Source organism: Homalodisca vitripennis, chromosome 6 (genome assembly GCF_021130785.1).
Source record: "Homalodisca vitripennis isolate AUS2020 chromosome 6, UT_GWSS_2.1, whole genome shotgun sequence".
In the NCBI taxonomy this organism is placed as follows: Eukaryota; Metazoa; Arthropoda; class Insecta; order Hemiptera; family Cicadellidae; genus Homalodisca; species Homalodisca vitripennis.
In genome coordinates, this window is record NC_060212.1 from 84723137 (window position 1) to 84741965 (window position 18829).

An 18829-nucleotide genomic window follows, 5' to 3' on the forward strand; every position below is an offset into this window, starting at 1 on the left:
AAGTTGCGTAGAAATTTGAAAATGGTACAAGTATAGGTTCCGGTTAACCTGGAACTTGTCAACGATTTCTGCAAGAACGTGAATTTACGAGTACATTTTGTATAGTCTGATAAATACCTGGTTGTCTTGGTGTTCTTATATTATTCAAATTAGGTAGGGCCTGAGGATACACGTTTTAAGACTTTGAGTCTGAATTAGGGATAACGCAGATGCAATTCCTGTCAGTAACCGAAGCACTAATCAGCACTGTCAATCTTGTACTGTACGACTCTCTCCCTCATCCTGTTTGATAAGGTTCTCTCACAGTAAAGTTCTATTGAAATACTGTGAGAAGAGATAGAGTTTTATAAATCAGTAAAGTCACCTTGAAAGAAGGAAAGGTCAGCTCTGTCCCAGCCTCTCCTGTCAAAGCGGGCAGAGGACTGCAGTCCTTCATGTTCAGGCTAGGAACGTGCTTTAACACTAAGGGAGCTCCACAACCTCTGCAATAAACAAGTCTATTGATCTACCCTTCCAACGCATTATCTCGACTATTGTGGTCAGTGGTGTGCCGCTCATGGACATCCACGGGGGTTTCAAGATATAATTGATATAATTGGTTTTTGATGTACCCAGTCTAGATTTAAATCAAAGTTATAATCCAGCCAGAATTGAACATTTCTTTTTGGGGGAATTATTCCGTTACTGGCTGCTTAGTTTAAAAAGTTTTTTCTGGCTAAAACTAATACTTCTGACTTTAAAACTAAACTAAGAAATATAATTTATGTATATTCAGCTTCGAAGTACACAGTATAACATGCCTATTCACGTTGACTATATCAAGATAATGTGTCTCAAGAGCCTAGAGATTATATACATTAGTCTACGGAGAAGGAACATTCCGATGTCTTAGTCTAAGTCTTATACAAGTTGCTTTGCATTGATGAAAGCACATAGAATTAATGTTACACACCGTTGCTTATTTTCAGTAAAAAACATAATAAATATATAAAATAGACAAATTATATAAGTGACAACTAAAATACTTTAGTGTTACATTTTTACTAAAACACCAGCACTTGTTGAAAATGTCAAATTTGTGAAACAGTAAGGTGGTTTAAATCTAAACGATTTAAGTTTATGTTAATTTTACAGTGTTCAGCAAAGAGATGGCAACCAAGGTGTTTCCTGTATTCTTGGAAATGTTGGCAGTAGGTACCGTTTACACAATCCAGTAATGTAAATATACACATTAAATTTATCCATGTTCAAATACCGACTGTACGTTTTGACGTAACAAATATTTAAATATATAATTTTTTTCTGTTTGAATGTTATTTCCAAGAAGTTCCAGGGCACACATTGACTGTTTTGTGAGAGATTTAAAATGTTGCCATGTTTTAAAAATGCCTTCGTTAAAATATTGTGTATCTCGACTCTCATAATACATATCTATTAATAACCTAATTATCCCACCGTGTAAATTTTTGTTTTATTTTGCTAGAGTGTCCCATATGAATTTGACAACATAATGTAACACCAATATTAAGTAAGTTTTTTTTACTTTGATTTAACAGAAGAAGAAACAAATTCGCTGAGCGTTAGCGAATCCCAACCCTTGAGGGGCAGCAAACATTTCATGTATGTATGTCTGTCTGTCTGCTTTTCACACGGTACCTCGAGAATAAACGAGTACAGAATTGAAATTTAAAGTTGCATTTCCATATAAGAATAATCGTGTTAAACGATTGTGTATTTCACTCCATGGGAATTTAATGAGGTTTAGTGATAATTTTTACATTAATATATGGGTAACTATGATTTCAACGAGAACATAAAAGCATAAATAGAGTATCATAATATACAAAATTGTAACGTGTGACTTAGTAACACCTGTAGCATAACTATCAGGATCAAATGAACTACTAAACCTGAAACTGTATGTCTTATTTAGCGTGGTTAAGTAATTTTATGTGTTATTTACTTCGATTACGAAAGAACATTTCGTTAGTAGATTGATTAAATTGGGAAAAAGTAATCAGCCGCCCTACCTCCCCAACCTACATATCGAGGTAACAATATTAAGGTTTATTTATTGCTAAAGTAGCATTATTGGTACCTGATAGTTCTCTGAGTCTTTGTTGACTGATTAGAGCTGGAAATGTTCTCCTTGGCTCTCAATTAAGATTCCGCAAATACATGGTTGTAATTATAACGAAACAAATTAATGAATTCTCTTATCGAACAACAAGCATATAGAGTAGTACGAAAAAATTAAACAAATAAAAACTTGTATTTAAATAAATTATAGTTATTTATATTAGTTGTTTTAATAATATGTATTTCATAAAATAAAGTATAAAATCACCCTCTTTGTGCAAACATTCTATTACTACTCAGTATTTTACATAAAAAACAATCGTATTGTATTATGCATTATACTTCATATTATTACTTAACTTGTGGTTCTTTAGAAATTGAACTGATATAGTTCTTGGCTGTGTATCATGACAGTGAAAGGTAAACATAAGAAACTGAAAAAATTTCAAAGGATCTTAATATTTTGTATATTTATTGGGAAAGTATGATAGTTTACAGAAGAGTAGTTCGAATAGTGCGATAATAATCGTTAAAAGGATTATAGGGTTATAAATGTTCATCATAAGTAACGAAATATGATTTGAGATGACATGTATATTTGATACAAAAATTGTTCATCAACTCTTGATAGCAAAAGTGTTAAATTAACACTGGGATTGTTTTACAGCCTCTATTAGGGAGGGATTTATTTCATCAGCAAGTATACAGATTTCACACACTTTGGTTATTATTAGGCAAAAGGAAGTATAGTACTGTTTACTACTGTCTACGAATAGAGTGCTTTATAAACGCAATTGACACAGCTGCATGGCTTATCACAGCTCAATCGCAGATTAATTAATCAATTACTGTAAAGCCTATTGTTGTTACAAAGTTTTTTACGCCCGATAATAATAATAGGCACTGTTACTTCAAAAATGAACAATTTCTAACTAAACTAAAATTATAAAAGTATATAACTATTACAAATCATAACTATGACATTTCATTTGTTCTTGGTAAATCTTTTTTGTAAATGTGTTTTCATGAATATTTTTAGTTATGTAAATCTAATATGGGTGGGGGAACGTGTTGGCTTTTACTATTATGAACACACATTAATAAAATAAAAAAGATTTACATTTTAATAAATGGTAATTTTGATAAATCAGTCTTCTTTGGATTACTTTCTTTTGGTTTTTTAGTGGTTTCTTTTACTTAAAACCTAATAAGGATGTATTCCAATGAAATACAGTTTAGCCAGTGTTTCCTCTTGTGTGCACCAAGAATTTAAAATCGTTGGGATCATGGTGATAGACAGCTTCTAGTAATACATGATAACATCTAGTTGTGGGAGACTGATAACTACGTCGAACCTGGTTGTACTTTTCGAGCTAAATAGAGCATTATTGAAGTTTCCTTTAACCATTTTGAAATTCCAAATGTAATCGGATTGAGTGCGGCATTATTATTATTATTTTCATAATGTTCACATAATGCTTACATTTCTAACTAACTAAAGTTATACAATAATAATAGCTAACAATAATAATACATGGCAGTACTACGCCACACTACGTGTCGCTTAATATTCTTTCCTGAGGTTCCTTGCATTATTTTATCTATATATAAATAAAGTTTCATACAATATTAAAATTTTACAGATGAAATATTTCTCGAAATATCTTGCCACGTGATAAAATATCATTTTTTCCATTAAGTTAGGTTTCATAGTAGTGTTCAAATAATAAAGAAATTCCGTGAGCGAAGGAGAGTACTATAAAGCTAGAGTACGCTTTAATAAAATCTTTTCACCGATTTATGACGTTGACTTCCATTCTATTCTTTTTTCTTTAACCGCTATGAAAAGTGATACATGTTGAAGACTCATATGATTGTTTACAGTTTGATTAAAAATTTATTTATTTTCCGATTTTCTCGTTGGATTTATGGTCATTCATATAATCGATTAATAACTTAATGGAGTGACGTACCCATCATCTAACTCAGTTTTGCTCATTTTTTCTGTTTATATGTCTATCTATCTGCACGATATCTAGTAAACGGACTGACTTCCAGAATTGACTGAGACGGACGGGTAAAGAGACGCAAGAACGAACGGACAGACAGACGTAAGGACCATCAGACAGACAGACTTGAAAGCTTTCTAGCCTCAAGAGTGATACACTTCGCTAAAGCTCAGTCAATAACTATCACTTACTCAATAGCCATTACTGGTCGTAAGACTTACCGTCATCGAAATAGTGGGCCCACGAGCATCCCTGGTACAAGAGGTGGCATGCATGGCAGAAGTGAAAACTTCGTACATGTCTATAAATGACTCCAAGCATGCTTGACGACATGTTTTCTACTGTCAACGCTGCAGTAACCAGGAGTCGAGAGCCAATTACACGCTTAGAACCTGGTAATTCGTGAAATCGATAGATGATGTTATTTCTTAGTAAGGAAATCAATTTCCGCCACGCTGGGGGTCGAAATAGGAAGTATTAAATTTTAAGTAAATAGAGTAAACGAAATAAGATTTCAATACGTAAACTTTCTTAGAGTTAAAGAATAAATAATAGAATGGAAAGTTAATGTTAACATCGAAAAAAGATTTGGTTTCAGCATAATAATTACGTTATTAAGTTATAACCTGATAACCAAAACCTATCCAACCGGAACTTTTGTTATATAACATTATCTTATAAAATTTAACTTAATTTGGATGTCGTAAAATTTTAATGCATCATCTGGCAATACATCTCTAAAAACATTTTATCTGTAGGCATTATATTTTGCACGAAACTTCATTTCTGCATACAAAAATGTGTCACTGGACACATGAACGTGTTTTATGGACATTTAATGTGTCCATGTGTGTGATGGTACATGTCCAACCTTGGAATTTGGCTGAGCGTCATTGAAACCTATCAACCATGAGGTTCACATAATGTTTTAAGGTTAATTGTATGTGTACCTTTTTGCAAAACAACTCGAATATGCAATGAGCTATATATTTGAAATTTGGTAATTTACTTCAGCGAAGACCGTTGTGCGTCACGTGGTGGTGGTGTACTCGTACCTTGTTACAGATGAAAAACGAAAATTATTAACTTGTACCTTCTGTTAGAGAATTTCCATTCTTTTTATTCACTACCCTTTCAACCGGTTTAATTTATCTGGTTTTTTTTTAATTCAAGATATCACCTGTTATGGATAATGAACATGGATATCCTGACTTTAGATAAGTGTGAAGACACTGTGGAGTCTACATCGCAATTTCTTGCGGAGTGGTTAACGCGACTTCTAGCGCGTATGCTTGCCTAATCCGCTTTACTAGTTCCTACTTCGTAGATATACTTCTTGTTTTAAATAAATAACGTGTCGTTATGCACCAATGTGACATATGCCGGTGACATCTTCTTCTCCAGCGGATCTGCATTCACAGTTTCATAGAGAACGAAGTACTAGAGAATATTGAGAATGTTCATAGTATATAAAAAAAGAAAGGTGCTTAAAACATCAGTATAGATAGCTTTTCCTATTTTTTAGTTGAATTAAGTATTCTAATCAATAAAATACAGACCTTTTGGTTCACGGACTACATACGTAGTTGGCCGTTATAGTAAATATGACACGGTACAATGAAACACTCCTGAACTTCAATGTGACAGTTTGATTAATTAGCTGATGAATAAATGTTTCAGATCATCTTTGAACATCCATACATTATCATGTAGTAACTGGATCAAAGAAGGATTATAGGGCCTTACCTAATAATCGTGTTGATGTAATCGTCAGCTTTCTTGAATTTTGGACTTAAGCGTTTTATTTAAAAAAATTCAATCAAAATTAAAATTTAATTTTGTAAACTATATGATTTTAAACAATAAAATATTGATAGGTACAAATTTACCTTAAAAGAATAAAATATAGTTATTTAATTAACTTACTGAACAAAATAGCGGAAACACCTATGTGCGAGCCCCTTTTTACTTTGGGATCTTCACCAATAGTGGTTGGTCCTATCTTGGTGTAAAGAGGGAAATTCGTATCAAATTTTGAACTTGAAGACCCTGTCGTGGATTGAAAGATAGATACATGTATAATATCCTGGTCAACCTGCAGCATTAGCTGGACTCAATTCAAGTATGAGTACTGGTGTATGTTTGTTTAAATTACTAAGTTAGATTCCTATGAACTCCTTTGCTAGAAGCTCAAAATTAAACAAAACTTTATTTTACTTGAGTAATAGTGTTACCATAAACCTAGCAACGAAAGGTAGATTAGGTTTCTTGGAACTTCTAGGTAACACTGGTGGGAACGAGCATATCAAAGCAGCTTCTAGTTTATTGTTTTGCAGTCAAAACTCAATAATTACACAGTTTACAACTGCTCATTTGTATTATGTAATAACATAAATTGAAGGACAACTTATGAAAAAAGTTTATTTTCAAATAATTAATTTTTAAATTTACGAAGATTGTGTACATTATTCAGTGTATTTCAAATATTAATGTGACTTCACTACTTTGAATTGGTGTTTGTAAAAAATAATAGGAAATATTATCGAAAGCAAACCAAAGAATTTGAATTCCATTCGACATTTCCGAGTTCTGCAGATTGGATGGTGCTGTACATTTAAAGGAATAAAAAATAAAAACAAAGCTACTTAATGATATTTCAAGAAAATTATATTTATGAATTATTTACAATCTTCATGTACCGTATATCACATATTACCAGTTAAAATCTCATTTACATTATTTTAAAATTTTAATTTTAAAATGTAACTTATACGGTTTTCAGAATTCAAACTTGTTCTATATGTTAATTTTTAGGGTATGTTACAAATACGTCGGAACAACATCGACAAATAATAACTACACAAACATAGATATTTACCTATCGCATTATATAGCTCTTTATTATGTCTTTTAATAATAAGTTGAAACTAAACTGTCAGTGCAATGGCCCGTAGTAGAATTGGGTCACTAGGCACAATATTGCATATAAATCTGTATTTAAGATTTTCCCAAAACTACAGCTCATGTTTTTGTTATTTATAAGTGTTAGCGTTGTGTTGAGTAAGTATGCATACAATATCTCACACTTATTGCAGTAATTTTTGTATGGGATAAACCTCATTTGATTAAAAACTGAATTTTTTAGTAGAGAGTTTTGCTTTACACAGAAATATTTGCCAAAAGTAAAATTGTGGTTGAACCATTTTACTCGTAGATGTTACTAACAATACAAATAATTATCTTCCGTTGAAAAGTTAAAATATCCCTACTGTTTTACAAAATAAAATTACTTTTATAACGAACGAAATAAAATTACATAAACAGTGAATTAGACCGTTATAAATAGATCTACTGTACTTTGGTACTATCCGGAGGCCACTCTACTCCTATCTACTATTTGTTACTAGGCTATAAAAGGACATGTAGATAAATACTTACGTACGTATTATAAATCTAAAAGTTAAAGTAACAATTTGCGAGCGATCAAGTAATCTCAGTTTGAATTTAGGTACTTTATTGAGAGATGATTCTATATTTTCGCAAGAAGTGCGGGGTGGCAAAGACGCACTGAAGGCCAGGGGCAATTCCGATGCTTACATCACCTCCCAAATTTTCAGACTTTCCAACTTCAAATCACGTGAGCGTTCATAAAGGTTTTTTTCTGTTTGGTAGTACTAGTAACATATATATGATAACCTAATCAAAATCCATACTAATTATTTTGTACAATAACTAGTAGTAAGTAGGGACAGAGAGGCCTCCGGATAACACCAAAGTAACAAAATTAACATTTCCCTGCTATTTTATAAAACTAAACTAGTTTTAAAACGAATGAAATACAACTACATACTTAGAGAATCATTATAAATGGATCTAGTCTATAATACATATAGTCCACCGTGGTGTCGCACCCGTGTCGGGGAAGTGGGAATGACGACCGACCTGTCACAAAGGTGGTAATTCCTGTTCCCGTTCTGGTCTATGACGTAGCTTACCACCTGTTCTCCGGATGTCAAATCCTCTCCACTCTATCCCGGTTGTCTTCCTGTCATAGAGATGTTGTTGTAGTGCTGAAACTCTCCGCCTTCCTGCGCTTCTGCTGCTGCCTGGTGGACAGTCCCCGAGACAGTTCCTGCAGGTTGGATACGTGCATTGTCTGCACTGGCTCCCCGCACAGTAGCAGCTTCTGGAATGCCCTCCGGAATTTCGTGGACATTGCGTTGTAAAGAATAGGGTTGATGGCACTAAAAATGAATATATATTTTATTATATAATATAGTTTTTTTTATAAAATCGGTAACGAAATCTACAGACATTAAAATATGTACCAGTTGAAAAAACGGGGTTTATTGACTGTATTTTATTTTAAAGTAAGCTACATAAAATGCAAAAATATGACATGAGATTATTTTGGTCAATTTTTCTTATTTTCAAGTTGTATTTTTTAATGTCCAAAGTTTTATGTTTTGCAATATGATGCGGTATTATTAAAGATAAAATTTAGTCCACCGTTGTAATATATCGTGTGTCTTACAATGAATTCGCCATTATTTAAACACTACTTGTAAACATTACCTGTACAATTTTTACACACTATCAATTTCAATTCAAAAGTGTCGCATTTTTTTTCCGATAATTTGAGCAAACAGCAATATTTAACAATTTTCAATACATTATCACTTAATGATGATGCCTTCAGAACTACAATCGTTACAGTTGATACTTTTACGCCACAGATATGATATAACACTTCATCCTTAAAACCTAAGATGACATACACGACACTCTTAATTTCACTATTATCATCTAAAGACAAATCCAAATCATACATACCATAAACTATCACTAACATCCACATTTTTTTATGTTTCTCAATTAAACACATTTGTGTATTAAAGGCTGTTTTATTAAAGTTTTCTTTACGACAAAAACAATAATATTGGGGCACAGCCCATTTTTCTACACAAATAAATTCAAAAATGTATAGAAGAATTTAATTCATTAAAATTGTGCACGTCTATTTAAAATGTGAGGAAAAGTTGTGATTAAATTAGACTTGGATTACAATTATTAGACCACTTCCAAAACAACTTCTGGGCAGTTTTTTATCTGAAATATAGATTTTTGAGGTTCTGTTAGTAGTGAAAAACTAAAATCTTGCAACGGCATTAAATAATTATACTAAGGTCAAGAGAGCCAGTCTTATTTATCCTATCAACATGTACTTGGTAAAAATATTTACCTGTTTATAAATACACAAGTTTTGGCGAACATTAGGAACCACAGGTCCATATACTTAGGCTTTGAGAACAGAATGGCAAAGGAGTTATATACCAAGAGACCCCTGTAGGGTAGCCATAGTGTGGCAAACACAGCTACCACCATTGCAAGCATCTTGACTACCTGTAACACAAAGGCATTACATGTCAAGAGACCCCTGTAAGGCAGCCATAGTGTGGCAAACACAGATACCACCATTGCAAGCATCTTGATTACCTGTAACACAGAGTTATATATCAAGAGACCCCTGTAGAGTAGACGTAGTGTGGCAAACACAACTGCCACCATTACAAGCATCTTGACTACCTGTAGCACAAAGTAATTATATGCCGTAAGATCCCTGTAGAGCAGCCATAGTGTGGCAAACAGCTACCACCATTACAAGCATTTTGAATACCTGTAACACAAAAGAGTTATATATTAAGAGACCCCTGTAGAGCAGCCATAGTGTGGCAAACACAGCTACCTCCATTGCAAGCATCTTGATTACCTGTAACACAGAGTTATATATCAAGAGACCCCTGTAGAGTAGACGTAGTGTGGCAAACACAGCTACCTCCATTGCAAGCACTTTGACTACCTGTAACACAAAAGAGTTATATATCAAGAGACCCCTGCAGAGCAGCCATAGTGTGGCAAACACAACTGCCACCATTACAAGCATCTTGACTACCTGTAGCACAAAGTAATTATATGCCGTAAGATCCCTGTAGAGCAGCCATAGTGTGGCAAACAGCTACCACCATTGCAAGCATTTTGACTACCTGTAACACAAAAGAGTTATATATCAAGAGACCCCTGTAGAGCAGCCATAGTGTGGCAAACACAGCTACCACCATTGCAAGCATCTTGACTACCTGTAACACAAAGGCATTACATGTCAAGAGACCCCTGTAAGGCAGCCATAGTGTGGCAAACACAGATACCACCATTGCAAGCATCTTGATTACCTGTAACACAGAGTTATATATCAAGAGACCCCTGTAGAGTAGACGTAGTGTGGCAAACACAACTGCCACCATTACAAGCATCTTGACTACCTGTAGCACAAAGTAATTATATGCCGTAAGATCCCTGTAGAGCAGCCATGGTGTGGCAAACAGCTACCACCATTACAAGCCTTTTAACTACCTGTAACACAAAAGAGTTATATATCAAGAGACCCCTGTAGAGCAGCCATAGTGTGGCAAACACAGCTACCTCCATTGCAAGCATTTTGACTACCTGTAACACAAAAGAGTTATATATCAAGAGACCCCTGTAGAGCAGCCATAGTGTGACAAACACAGCTACCTCCATTGCAAGCATCTTGATTACCTGTAACACAGAGTTATATATCAAGAAACCCCTGTAGAGTAGACGTAGTATGGCAAACACAACTGCCACCATTACAAGCATTTTGACTACCTGTAACACAAAAGAGTTATATATCAAGAGACCCCTGTAGAGCAGCCATAGTGTGGCAAACACGGCTACCTCCATTGCAAGCATTTTGACTACCTGTAACACAAAAGAGTTATATATCAAGAGACCCCTGTAGAGCAGCTATAGTGTGGCAAACACAGCTACCTCCATTGCAAGCATCTTGACTACCTGTAACACAAAAGAGTTATATATCAAGAGACCCCTGTAAGGCAGCCATAGTGTGGCAAACACAGATACCACCATTGCAAGCATCTTGATTACCTGTAACACAGAGTTATATATCAAGAGACCCCTGTAGAGTAGACGTAGTGTGGCAAACACAACTGCCACCATTACAAGCATCTTGACTACCTGTAGCACAAAGTAATTATATGCCGTAAGATCCCTGTAGAGCAGCCATAGTGTGGCAAACAGCTACCACCATTGCAAGCATTTTGACTACCTGTAACGCAAAAGAGTTATATATCAAGAGACCCCTGTAGAGCAGCCATAGTGTGGCAAACAGCTACCACCATTGCAAGCATTTTGACTACCTGTAACACAAAAGAGTTATATATCAAGAGACCCCTGTAGAGCAGCCATAGTGTGGCAAACACGGCTACCTCCATTGCAAGCATTTTGACTACCTGTAACACAAAAGAGTTATATATCAAGAGACCCCTGTAGAGCAGCTATAGTGTGGCAAACACAGCTACCTCCATTGCAAGCATCTTGACTACCTGTAACACAAAAGAGTTATATATCAAGAGACCCCTGTAAGGCAGCCATAGTGTGGCAAACACAGATACCACCATTGCAAGCATCTTGATTACCTGTAACACAGAGTTATATATCAAGAGACCCCTGTAGAATAGACGTAGTGTGGCAAACACAACTGCCACCATTACAAGCATCTTGACTACCTGTAGCACAAAGTAATTATATGCCGTAAGATCCCTGTAGAGCACCCATAGTGTGGCAAACACAACTGCCACCATTGCAAGCATCTTGACTACCTGTAACATAAATAAGCTCCACAACGAATCATGTAGAAGAAAATATGTATTTTTTACTTTTTAAATTATTACTATAATTTACTCTAACTTTATATTGTTCTTACATTGAGTTGATTGTAATAATATGAAATAGTGGTTCACGTTGGGTAAAATTATACGTAATATATTTTGTATCGGTTTATATTTTTTCAGTTCCTTTCCCCTTCATTTATACTACTAACTTGCGCATTCTTGCTTATATTCATTCTTTCTCAAACGTGTGAAAGCAAGTAAAAGCTGTTGAACAATTTACATATACGGGAATTAATGAAATTGTAACCAAATTTCAGTTCTAAAATGTACATAATCGTATGACCAAAAACAATGACCTTACCTTTATCAATAATTCACATGTAAGAATATAATAATGGCAGGGGCCGCACAAGCGTAATGTAAAATGTACATCAAGTAAATTCCAAAGCCCAACTTAAAATAAAAACTTATATTATAATAATTGATATCCGGATTTTCTATATATCATTCATCTCTGCTAAACAACCCTTTAAAAATAATTTATATTATGAGCTATGTTTAAGTTAAAACTTTTTGATCAACTTCTTATAGACCATCCTCCATTGGATGTGAAGAGTCAATAAATAATTTAAAAACTTTTTCTTAAGTTCAGTATTCATTTCCTAAGTTTATCTTTCACAACGTGTGCCAAGAGAAGAACATTGAACCATCTAGAAAAGGATCTACATTATAAAGGTTTTAAACTTTAAACCAGCGTATATTTTAAAGAGTGAACCTTTTCAGGTTAGATTTGCGGCAATGTACTCTACTAATAGAGACCTTTAATTTGATGTACTACTCAAACTATGCTATTTCCTTCTGACTCCTTGTGTGTTATCACCCTGAAATGACAAAAAATGGTAGTAAATTCAAAAAGTTTATATATATATATATATATATAAACTGCAGTAATGATGTACCAAGTTTTATTGCTTTACCTGTATGCATCAAGCCCGTTCAGGACTTTTTTAGAGTCTATTATATATATTCGGCTATTGCCATTTATACAAATTTAATTTATATATAAATAAATAAATAACAATAATAATTTATATGTATATATTAGTAAGATCTTAATACTTCTCCTGCAGGAGCAAACATAATAGCCGATTCTTTCTACGGAAATCTGTAGTACAAACCCAAACTGGCAAAACCAATTAAAGAGCTTAAATATTATATACATTTGACTTTTTCGTTCTTTTAATTTCAGAGAATTTGTAATGTCATTTTGCCAAATAAATAGATTTATTATAACACTATAAAACACATTATTGTCTCACAATGACATACATAACTTTTTATCAATCGATAGAATGTCCCCATTGATAGTCTCGTAATATGTTGAATTGCTGAACACGAATTTCCAGAGCAAGTGTTCCTTTGAAGTTGCAGCGCGTCACAGTAATATAAAGTGTACGAATACGTCTTGTATGTTTGAAAAAAGGAATAACAAGGAATATTTCGTTTACTTTGAAAATAGAGAAATGGACTCTAACCTGTTGTACTATGCACATCACTCTACCATTGCAATTTACACATAACACTTAAAAGACCATATTTCTGACGATTAACTATAAGCACTACTTATTTGTAAAGTATGATTATGTCACATGGATGTTAATTACAAATAGTAGTTTTAATCTAACTAACCACTTATGTCCACATATTCTTACATTAAGTAGCACACGCAGGTAAAAGTCACACATATACGTTGTTTGGATTTGGAAATTATCTTTGAAGTCTGCAGTAAAGCATTCAGTAGAGACAAATCTAGCAGCTGTTCTACTGGGAATACCGGACTAATCAAAGAGTGGGTGGCCTGCTGGGAGTAGACACGGATTACGGCCCGCCCGCATGCTTTGCGCTTCCCTACACCTAAAACAATGTACGGAAAACAATCTTAATGTTTAAAGTAACTTCAAACAATATACTATAAGCATATTTGTTCAACTTAGTTTTCGAATTATTTGTAATGTTAATCATGATTTCCAATACAACTAGTCGTTATAATATTTGAAAGTATCAACTTCTAAGAAAGGTTGGGAAATCGCAAACAGAACATAGACATCTTTTGTAAACATAACTCATTCAATGATTACATCGAAATATTAACGACTCTTTTCCATAAAACTTTAGCGTTGTTATAAAAATGTAATTGTAACTGAAAAAAGTATTTATTTGGACTAACTTTTATTCATTATTAAGTAACAGAAACATTCTTTGGAATTATTCAAAAATTATATATAAATTCGCAGCTTCATAGCAATAATAATTGTTCTTTTTTATTTTATTAACAATATCGCTATATAAGGTCTGCTTATTTGAAATATTATCAGCTTTCAAAACATAAGGTTTAATATTAGTACTATTTTTACAGTATTATATAAGAGAAATTACTTTCTTGAAACAAACATTTTCATCAGTACTAACTGAGTATCGTTAAAACTATAAAAACACTTCATTTATATGCAACTAATTACAATTGCTTTTAATATACTGTAAAAAGGAAGAAGTTATACAATTTACATGTTCCTATGTTTTTTTGTTTTTTTTTCTATGTATATCGATTTTTTTTCCGACAATATTGTTGGTATTTTCATGAATCTGTCTCAACGAAAGATGGCTGCCGAAGAAAATGGTACCACATGAAGCTTTTAAGGATTGGAAAAGTATGTGATCTTTGTAATTTTACATGTAAAATCATATCGAAAAATCAGGCAAAGCAAATTTCAGAGATGTCGTTTTCTTAAAATTACTGCAACTTACCTCAGAAATGCCAGAAAACATAACTTTTTGTGTACGGCTTCGGAATAACGTTCCTATAAGGAGAAATATAAGAAATCCGAGAGGCACTAGTGCAAATTAAGAGCGAAGATTTAATTTTATTAATCACCACCTTGGAGCTGTTGAGGGAAAGCTTTCTAATCTACATTAAGGCTTCAGAAAACGCTTGTGTGGGGGTCTTTTGATACATTACATGGAGCAACGAGACGGAATAAGATTCCGAGATCTAGTTATTTTCTAATGATCATACCGTACTTCTCACATGCAATGAAACATATCGTAGTTTATAGTAACTGTATGAGTAACGTCTCATTTGGGAGTGGCGTGGTTTTTAACCTGGAGTAATTTTGACATTAAAATTAAGTTACCTTGGAGATGAAGGAAACAGATTTTTCCAAACATTTGACATCGTTCAGTGATTCAGAAAATCAGTAACAATACGTTTCGAGATATGCAATCTGATCTCTTCTTCAGGTAAATAACTAACCTAAGACATAATTACAAACTAGGTTAACATAAACAAATCATACCAGAGCGTTGATTACAGCGTGTCATACAGACACGTAAGTCAGGAATCACAACCACCAAGTTGTGTGTCAACTTCACTAACTCTACAACATGCACTTAATAAAAACTAAACACAACACTAATTATCAAAACTTAACTACAGATTATCAAATTAATTAAGTATCAAAGTAATTACTTATGATCAAATCTGCATATTCCTATGAATCAGTCGTAGGTGGTTGGTCGACGAATGCAGGCCTATTGTGACATGTATTCCGCAGTTCAGTTTTGATAATTAGTGTTGTGTTTAGTTTTTCATTAAGTGCATGTTTTAGAGTCATGACCCTACACAACGAACTTCCAGGATTCATTTGAAACATGACATGCACCAATGTGACATGAAAAGTTTCTGCGTTCTTTCAAGTACTAACGTACTTCATAGACGAACTCTTACTCTATTGAACGTAACATTGTCTATAGTTATAGAATCAGTCTGTACCGAATGACGATAACACATGGGGGTGGTGACTTCTGAGGTCGTAGTAATAAATACTCGAATAGCAAAGTTTACTTATAAGTTCAATTTAATCCGTGAAACTTACAAGCACCACTTTTAGATGGTAAATTAAATGTATGCCTTGCCACGTTGCTGCCAATTAGATAGTTACTCCGCCGATAATTTAGTTCCGGAACATTGGGTAAAAAAATAATATTAAATTGTACTGGCTGACTAGGTTGTGAAATTTACATTATATCAAATCTAATTAACTAATTAACGGTACAGATATCCCCCCTGCTTTGATTTCGCAACCTAGTTAGTTACTTTACTTTAAACATATTCTAAATAATAAACTTAATTCAACCTTTCATTCATTACATAAATTCAAATTTTCTACCATAAAAATAGATAGCGGGGTTTCAAGAGTTTCCTATGAAATCCACTAGATCGCATACTAATGCAGTTCTCCCGGCATCTGATTTCTTTATCTGCTCGCTTGGGGACCAAAAATATAAAGTTGATTTAGGCAAACTATTTCCATGCAGTGCACGTTGCAGCGTTTTAGAATTTGCGGGTCGTTGCGAGAATAAGGGTATTTAAGGCGATTAAATAGTGAATAAGTGTAGTGTAGTGTTTTGTTAGATAGGCGCCGCATTCATTCTTTTTTTTGCGTTCATACCAGTGTTTTGTGTATAGTGTTTTGTCGTTAAATACCCTGAGACTTGCGGACAAGTTACCAATATTGATCGAATACGGATGGTATGAAACGTCCCCTCACGAGAAGCTAAGTCTCACATTTCTTATTAACACTACATTACTCTTAATATATATTAAATACAATATCCTATACATCTTACATATACATGAATTATAACACTTCAAATATATATACAAAATTCAAACTTCAGTATTTCAACATACTTACAAAAGACAGACACAATTTTTCATATTTGTTTCCTTTATTACAAACAGTCAGGATCAACTCTGTCTCATTTCTTTATACAAAGTCTATCTACAAATTCGTTTTCAATATTTTATTTCCACTCAAACATTCGTTTAGGATTCACCAAACAATTAACTTCCTGGATTTTATTTTATCTTTCAAATTTGGCAGCAAGTGGTTTCTTACGCTAGGGATGCTACAACGTTTTTCTTTCATACAAAACATGTCTTAATTTAACTTTAAATCCACAATATTAACCTTTTTTACATTCAAAACATTTTCAGTGTATTGTACAATACAAGTTACGGGGCTTAAAAAATATAAAATTCTATTAAATTCCTACATATTTTGGTGCTAATTTTGAACAAAACTTTTCCACTTTATTACTTAGATAGTGGGTTCTAATCCATACTAAGGAATGCAACTTAAAGGGATGTTTTACATTTTTGCCTTCGGGAGGAGTTTGAATGGCAGAAGGAAATCGATAAGCTATTTTTACTCCGGTCTGGAACGCTCCGGTGGTCACTGGGGCTCGGATCAGCTGTTCCCGTCGACTCGCTTTCAAACATACGCGATAGGGCGTCTGCTAGCGCATTATCGGTAGAACTTTTAAATTCCACCTCAAATGGTAAATTCAAAATCCTCTCGATCCACCGGGCAAGTCTTCCTACCTTTCTTTTGTGATTGAGGACATAGGATAAAGCTTGGTTATCAGTAATTAATTTAAAGGTTTTAACTTCTAAAAACTCATGCCATTTTTCTATGCAAATTAGTGCACTCAAAGCTTCTTTTTCATAAACAGTATATTTTAATTCGGCATCAGAAAACTTCCTAGAGTAATAGGCTATCGGCATTAACTCATTTTGGTCGTTTTCTTGTAATAAACGACCACTTGCGGCTATTCCACTAGCATCTGTCATTACTACAAATTGTTTTGAAAAATCGGCTAACTGGAGTACAGGAGGATTCATTATCGTTTCTTTTAACTTTAAAAACGAATCTTTACATTCACTTGTCCAAATAAATTTAGCGTTTTTCCTTCTTAAACGATTTAAAGGATTACATAATTCGGCATAATTTTTAATAAATTTAGAAAAGGAATTGGTCATACCTAAAAACTGTGAAACTTGTTTGGCGTTCTTAGGCGGCATAAATTCTTTTATACTCCTTGTTCGCTCGGGATCTATAGTAACTGTATTATTTTTGATTAAATTCCCCAAAAAGGAGATTTCCTCATAACAAAACTTTGCTTTCTCTAGGTTTGCCGTTAAGCCATGTTTGCTTAGTCTATTTACAATTTCTCTGACATGTACTAAATGCGAATTAAGGTCTTTACTGTACACTAAGATATCATCCCAAAAATTTATCACATATTTAAATTTTATATTGTCTAGGACTTTGTCCAGATAGGCGGACAATACAGCACTACCAACATGTAAACCAAAGGGGATTCTTTTAAATTTATATTTACCAAATATAGTACTAAATGAGGTAATATCTTGACTATCAGGTGATAATGGACATTGTAAAAAAAAACTTTTTCTTAAATTTATTACTAAAAAATATTTGGCTCCACTAAGATGTTGATAATAGTTCTTTAAATCACCAATGGGAAAATCAATTTTCTGTAACTTTTTATTTAATTCTGTGTAATTGACTACAATTCTGTGCTTTTTTGTTAAAAAGGCTGGACTGGAGTAGGCTGAAGTACTGGGTTCAATTATTCCTTGGTCCAACCAATCATGTGTTATTGTTTTCATCTTATTTACAGTGGGAGGGCTCATAAAATAAGGCCTAATATTTAAAGGTATGGGGTCATTTAGAATTAACTTAACTTCCAAATCTAGAGCCTCTCCTAATTTTGGAGTAAAAACATTTGGAAAATCCCTTATAAGGTTTTGTATCTCAGCCTCAGCTCTAGTGCACCCTATTTTTACATCAATGTTGTTTCATTCATGTTCAAAAGGCTGTTGTCTGACAATAGTTACTTTCTCATTACAATTGAATTTAAAATAACATGAATCTACATCAAGATCTAAAATTAGTTTACAATTAGTTATAAATGGGTTTCCTAATACAATGTCCCATTTTAAATTATCCAATACAATAAGTTTTACTTTTCAACAAAATTTAGAAATTTTTATCTTAGCATAACAGTAACCAAAACATTTATTTCAGTGTTATTTGCAGCAAACATTCTATCATCTGACTTCATTAATTTAGAAACATTTTTATTCAACAATAGGCTATCATAAAA

At 33.4% G+C, this 18829-nt stretch overlaps 1 protein-coding gene across 1 annotated transcript in view; it reads right to left on the reverse strand.

Moving 5' to 3' along the window:
• Window positions 1-6866: 6866 nt before the first annotated feature.
• The window catches only part of LOC124365447 (thyrotropin-releasing hormone receptor-like), an 82748-nt gene continuing 70785 nt past the window's right edge, over window positions 6867-18829 (reverse strand). The window contains exons 7-8 of the mRNA XM_046821429.1: window positions 9331-9491; window positions 6867-8332 (exon numbers count right to left, since the gene is read on the reverse strand). Of these exons, the coding sequence (XP_046677385.1) occupies window positions 8137-8332; window positions 9331-9491 (357 nt within the window). The 3' untranslated portion in view covers window positions 6867-8136. The remainder of the gene's footprint in view (window positions 8333-9330; window positions 9492-18829) is intronic.